The 6,568-nt window shown below is 46.7% G+C and overlaps 3 protein-coding genes across 5 annotated transcripts in view; 2 read left to right on the forward strand and 1 right to left on the reverse strand.

Annotated features, from left to right (window-relative positions):
• Positions 1 to 736: 736 nt before the first annotated feature.
• Positions 737 to 2,388, reverse strand: LOC125950608 (zinc finger protein 761-like). The gene is made up of 2 exons (XM_049678761.1): positions 2,265 to 2,388; positions 737 to 2,194 (listed from the first exon to the last, which is right to left on the reverse strand). The coding sequence occupies exon 2, from the start codon at positions 2,144 to 2,146 to the stop codon at positions 788 to 790; it is 1,359 nt and encodes a 452-aa protein (XP_049534718.1). The 5' UTR covers positions 2,147 to 2,194; positions 2,265 to 2,388; the 3' UTR covers positions 737 to 787.
• A 1,680-nt stretch (positions 2,389 to 4,068) lies between these two features.
• Positions 4,069 to 4,769, forward strand: LOC125950629 (zinc finger protein 239-like). The gene has a single exon (XM_049678797.1). It carries the CDS (start codon positions 4,127 to 4,129, stop codon positions 4,661 to 4,663), a length of 537 nt encoding a protein of 178 aa, XP_049534754.1. The 5' UTR covers positions 4,069 to 4,126; the 3' UTR covers positions 4,664 to 4,769.
• Positions 4,770 to 5,278: 509 nt separating this feature from the next.
• Positions 5,279 to 6,568, forward strand: part of LOC125950613 (AF4/FMR2 family member lilli-like) — a 51,264-nt gene continuing 49,974 nt past the window's right edge. Inside the window, exon 1 of one of the 3 annotated variants that reach the window (XM_049678779.1) lies at positions 5,279 to 5,374. The gene's annotated coding sequence lies outside the window, so the exon portion shown is untranslated. Of the gene's footprint in view, positions 5,419 to 6,568 lie in introns of all 3 variants that reach the window. The other 2 variants (XM_049678778.1, XM_049678777.1) reach the window with 2 other exon arrangements.

Consider the following 6,568-nt stretch of genomic DNA (forward strand, 5'->3'; position numbering starts at 1 on the left):
TGTTCAACAACCGAACCGTTCAACGCAACCGACAGGACTGATGATACGGCCAGCAGTGTCCCCCGTTGAGCTGAGAATGCGCACCACACGGGAACGGGATATGCAGAGGTTTGTGCGGGTGCGAGGGTACAGAGGTGGTCGAATGCAAGGGATTCGCGCACGGCGAAGGCAATGTGACTGCCGAATCGATCGACAAAGGGGGGCCAAAGGGATCGGGTTCTGGTGCTGCCCTGTTTGGAAGATTGTTGCGTGTCGATGCCTGTGGGTAGTGGAGGCGGGTATATGCCTCCGTTCGCCAGACACGACGCAATCAACGTGACTTGGGTTTGCTAGCTGTTATGTATTTATATAAACATTGTCTGCCTACGTTTCGGTTGCCCTACAACACTGGTAGGATGTCTGAGCCATTTCTTAGGCCTGCAAGCTGGAGTGAAATGACACCATCTTCCGCGAAAGCACTGGATCTTTGGAGACGGTGCGAGTGCCCAGTGCACCGTTCAGCGTTTACGATTGCCTTGCACATTAACTAGATGGTTGTTATGCTGGCCTCCTATCGGGCGATTCAACTGCCGATTCGATGTGGCGCCAGTTGTTTCGGTGTAGGTTATGCAACTGAAAATTGAAGGATACTTTTGCTTGCATTAAACGAACTAGATGCACTGTTGAAGTTATATTCGGATTTCGATTTATTTCCTACAAACCCATCCATCCATTCGACATAGGTGGTTAAGGGCATTGTTAATGTTCTTCCATTTATTGTTATTATTATTTCTACTTAGTTTTTCTATTAACATTTGAGGTTCCCATTCTCTCCCATGTTTCCAATTCCATGTGTCTGTTCCATATGGTGTTTTAAAAGCAGCTTACGTCTGAAACTGATGCCGCATTCTTCGCAACGATACGGATCCAACCCCTCGTGTACGGTCATTCGATGATATTTGCGAATCGCGAAATTGTTGAAATACTCATCGCAAAAGTCACATTTGATCGGGCGAGGATTCGCATGGCGAAGTTCATGGTTTCGCAGTGACTGCTTTAATTTAAATTTAGCAGGGCAGATTTGGCACCGAAACGGTTGTTCGGCCGAGTGCTTAACCATATGAATGGGTAGTGCATGTTTTGACTTAAACGTTTTACCACATACCGTGCAAGCGTATATTTTGTCCTGTTGATGCAGCTTCATGTGATGCGCCAACGAAACTTTGCCCCGGAACAGCTTCCCACACACATCGCACGGCAGTTTTTCCTGTCCCAGGCACAGGATCTCGTGACGACGCAGGGAGGCGCTCGTAAAGTAACCCATTCCGCATGAAATACAAACGAATTTGCGCCTCCTCAAGCGGCGCTCTCTATGGTTGGTAAGTTGCTTTTCCTTAAAAAATCGCGTATAGCACAGTTCACATTCGAATGGTCGCACAACGCAATCCGGAATGCGGTACCTTTGATGCCTTTCATACCGATGTGCATCTAGCTCCTCTTGGCTGTTGAATTCGGTTGCCTTACAACCACAGCATACAAAGCGCAGAACATCCTCGGATGGTTCCTCGGCATAACGTTCCGACGGCGCATTACTTTGGGTATCAGTTAATATATCGGAGTCGTCACCACAGTTTTGCGCCTGCATCTCGGATGCAGGTTCCGCATAAGATTCCGACTGTGAATTACTTTGGGCATCAGTGGGCAGATCGGAGTCGTCATCACTGTTTACTGCGGATTGAAACTTGTCTGTTTCTATTAAATATTCCGGTTCCATTAAACATCCTTCTCCTAACTCTTCTTGGCTCTCGTGCAAGTCTACTTTAATTTCGCCAATAAGATTTCCTTCTTCGGGCAATTCAGAGACGTCATAGATCAGCACTTCCAGTTCGTCCGTTTCTAGGGAGCTCTCTTCAACTGCTGCTAGCTCTGTCTTGTGTTCCACGCCGTCGTCTTCTACAACATATTGGGACTCTCCCGTTTGTGTATCGTTCTCATGATCAGTTTCGCATGCAGCAGGTTCAATTTTTATGAATGCATTTTCTTTTGTTCCTGTGTCGTTTAGCGGTGAACAGCATTTAAGTTCGCGGTGGGCATTGCGCTCGTTGTGTAAAACCGTGTCCGAACTTATGCAGCGTTTTCGAACCCCGTAAAAATGAATGATTTCCATCCGGCAGGAGCTGCAGATGTCTTGCGTAATTCCATCATTTCTTCGAATCTTAAAGAACAAGCAAAGGATATTAAGAATGCCGGAGGATGAATAAAACTACCCATAACAATCGGCTCACCTTTACTCCAACGCAGAGATTAATGATTTTGGCCAGCGTGTCTAGTTCGTATTGATCGAAAACGGAACTGTAATGTTGTTGGTTCGTACTAAGGCAAAGGCGGCATCTTAATACAAAATTATTCTTCATTTTCACCAGTTAACTTACAAAAAACTAGCACAAATTTCAGAATTTCACAAAAAACTAAAAAATCGTTTCCAAAACCAAAACAAGACGCTGTTTACCGTCCTGAAAAAGGGGAGCTTCTACTATAGCTAACCTATTCTGGAAAATAAATTTTAAAATTAATTGCAACACCATCACAACTGCGAAACTAACGGCAGGCGAATGTAAAATTTAAGCAGTTTATTTGTAAAAATATGATTTTGTGTAATACAACACTGCAAATAAGTTTTAATTGGTTGGCTTTGCGAATATTATACAAACGCACCGCAACAAATGGTGGAAAAATTAATCAGTAGTTGCCTCATTCTGGCAGTTACTGTCCGGCACTATGTGGACGCGGCTTAACATTTTTCTTTTTTAACTTGTTATTCTTCTTCTTTGCTTATTTTTGTTTTGAAAAAACGGGGCTACGAAAAAGGATTTAAATCCTTTTGCAGAATACTTATCAAACAACATCAACTGTGTAGAGCGAAAAGTCTTCAGCAGGAATCCGAGACATCCGCGGCAGAAAACCATCATTAGAATCCGTTGATCGGCTAGTGCTCCGGCAAAAAGTAAAATTCTTAATTCTGCTAAGATCTGTTGCGTTAACGATCACTTTCTCATTTTAGTTACCATCACGGCAAAGTCGAACTTACCACCCGGAACGATAAGAACATCTTAGCTTCGGAACGGATCGGTGCAGTACCTGCCTTCGGCAAGTTTAGAAAACCCTTTGAAAACGATGACGATTTGCCGCGGCTGCTTGCAAAAAGATCCAGATGTATTAATTTTGTTTGCAAAATTCGTTAACAATGTGTTCCTTGAAACGATGTTCAGCGTTCTCACCGGGTTGAGTGTGTCCGTGGATTGCGGATTCCCGGGTTACGTATGCCGAAATGCGCACAAGGTCTTGTTGAATCGTACAATCTTCGTACTCAATTTTTACAATCCGCTGAATACTTTCGATGAACATTTCTTCAAAAACAGTCCATAGAGTGAGTAGTTGTATACGTCCTGATAACTTAATATTTATAAATTAGCTTGGCTATATTCTCCTCGACAGACAGGATGAGCATTCCATCATTGAAGCAGACGATGACGCCTTGTTCAGGACCGAGGAACCACTTGAAACACAATCCGGACCCAAAAACCCGATGATAGCCTGACGGAACAATTGCTTTGTACTAAGACATTGAGCATTGAACCACTGTTTGATGCGTTGGATGGAAGGGTAGACGAAACGAAAGGATCAACAGCAGATTTCATACGACGAGGAAAAGTGCGACGTGGAACTCGTGGAAGAGAATTACTTTGTCGAAGACTCGGTATTATTATCTGATGACACTGATAAGCTGATAACTAACGCCGAACAGGAAACAGCGTACGAAAACGTTGAATATCTACTCGACGATGTGATGTGTTGCGGATGTCCAGGAAAGTTGTTCGCCAGCAAGGATGATTTGCACAAGCATTCAGAATAGGTCCACCGGAAGGATCGCTTCACGAGCAACACCGTGAAACCGTACGAGTGTGACGTATGCTACAAACGATTCTCCATTCTCGCAAAACTGGTCTACCACCAGAAGCGCATGTACAGCTAGGCAAAATATGCCTGCCAGGAATGCGGAGCCCGGTTCAACTCCCGAGCTACCTTACTTAATCATCGCAAAACGGTACACGTAAGGGTTCGCTCGTATGTATGCGATATTTGCCAGATGGGATTCTATACTAGCAGCACACTTAGCTCCCACAGGAAAGGCGTACACAGCGAGAAGCAGTTCAAGTGCAGCAAGTGTGATAAAAAGTTCAGCCGACGATCGGATTTACTGCTGCACGAGATGACCCACATCGACGAGCGGCCTTTTGCATGCGATCATTGCTCGAAACGGTTCAAAACGGTTGCGCATCTGCGTCACCATCAGCTCGTGCAAACGGGCAACCCACCGATCAAGTGCAAGTACTGTGGCGAAGGGTTCACCAGGTACAGTGACCGTCGAGTTCATCAGTTAAAGCACGAGAACATTGAAGCCTATCTCTGTCCGTACTGTGGGAAGAGTTTCCAGCGTAACTATCAGCTGCAAGTGCACATCCGCAAGACTCACACGTTCGAACGACCGTTTCAGTGTGATCTTTGTGACAGTAAATTCATCCAACGCTGGGAACTAACGAAGCACTGTGAAAAGGAACACACCGGTGAAGGTTCCCCCAATGGGCCATCGATTAGTGTCGATGCAGTGGAAGTAAATGAATAGAACAACCTTTAGCTGAAGATCGCTACCAGCAGTAGCTGAAGGTGCTGAATATCCGAAGGTTTCATTCTCGTATCGGGAATGTAACGGTAGATTCGTTAATATGTTGCGGAGATGTGTTCGATAAACGAAACTGATATTTGTTGTATACCCTTTTTTAATAAAAAAAGGAAAACAACATTAATCAGAACTTGCCTTAGACAAATCGTAATAAAGAAAATCAAACAAATCACTGTTCGTTTCCCCTGGTCCTTCCGTTTCGGGTCGCTTCTACATTCTCTGCTTTGTATCGCAAGGACGTTTTGTCAATGATTCTAAACATTACGATGCGTACAAACAACACTGTCACAGCGCCTCTCCCTCTGCTCGATCGCATATCGCGATCGGGAGCGATAAAATCTTCTCAGCGGGGAAGAGAACACAAACATCGCGAAATCCGAGAGCTGGGTAAAATTAGGTTCCTCGACGCTCTGCGTACCGCCGTGCTGCTGCGTGAACGCCGGCGACAAACCCACCCGCCTCGGAAGACGAATGGTTTTGGCGTGCGCGTATCTCGGTCCACGGCCGTTTTGTGTAGTCTATTTTTTCCCTCTGAGTGCGCTGTGTCGGCTGGACGGGCCGCGAATGGTGCGCTCGAGCTGGCACGATCGTTAGTAGACGGTGCGATACGGTCGCGTCTGGACTGCGTGGCGTTCGGAGTGCATGTTGGAAGTGGTGCGTTGGTTGGTTCATCGGTTGTCGATCGTGCACCCGTTGAGGTTTGTTTGCTTCACTTCGCTTTAAGTTTCCGTTTCCGGTTGTGTGCATGATAACCCGGAAGGAATGCCTCGGGTGGCATGTGAATACTTTGTCGCCGTGAATGAGTGCGTCAAACGTGGTAGCACGAGACCGCTAGAGTATGCAATAGGCATCGTGTCACGTGGCGGTAACGCATTACCCGGGCTGTTCATACCATTCCGTTCCGATGTGTCCGTATTGGCAACGATCACGGCACCAGCATACGCTCCCAACGGTTTCCGTCGTAAATAACGAACCATCGACTTGTGTAGGTGCTGGGCGCGTTGAGGTAGGAACGGATTTTTCCGCTTTTACCGTCCGACCACCAACACCGACAGTGGCGATCGATGCGAGCTCGATCGATCGGCGATGAACGGAAATAAAAATTAACCAAACAGAGCGGCGAAATCTCGCGCGGTCATATCGGACGTTATGAGAGCAATAATCACGGCATGTTATAAGCTTACCAATTGCTCTGCCCGGCGGCTGGGTGGCCAGCCTAGAAGGCCCGGTGCTAGAAGGGGGTAGCGGTGCAAGTGCTTTCGGTGATGTGGCGGCAATCGAGAAAGAGATAGCAGCAACACAGTGATATATTTATAGCCTATTGAAAATTTTGTGAACTTTATATGCCTCAATCCGAAGGTTCAGCCACCCACTCAAAAAGGGGTTGTGCACATCATCGTGTCGGCGTGTCGGCGTACGGGGCGTTGCGCGTGTGTGAGATTGGAAACGGTTGCCATTCGCATTCGCAAAAGATGGACGCCACGGGAGTACGCACTGTAGAATTGTATCCCCGCCGAATGTTGCCATCGGATTGCTTACGTGTCTCGAACGTTTCCTCCCAATTACGTTAAGGGGGTTTCTCTTTCGACGCCAATTATAGTCACATCCGTCGTCTAGTGCATGGCGCGGTATTCCCGAGATCATACTACCTGTGGTACTACCATGTGGTACATTGCTTAGCTAGAAGCATAATTCGGTCGCTCGGTGACTTTAACCTTGGCCGCCATCAAGGGACGGTCACCCACCAAACCGTGGAGAACGATCCTCGAACGACCGTGACCGTACGGTCAGCGCCGTGTGCTGGCAAGTTTTTGGATTCGAGGAAATAATAGAAACGACACACCGGGA

This window comes from Anopheles darlingi, chromosome 2, assembly GCF_943734745.1.
Source record: "Anopheles darlingi chromosome 2, idAnoDarlMG_H_01, whole genome shotgun sequence".
In the NCBI taxonomy this organism is placed as follows: Eukaryota; Metazoa; Arthropoda; class Insecta; order Diptera; family Culicidae; genus Anopheles; species Anopheles darlingi.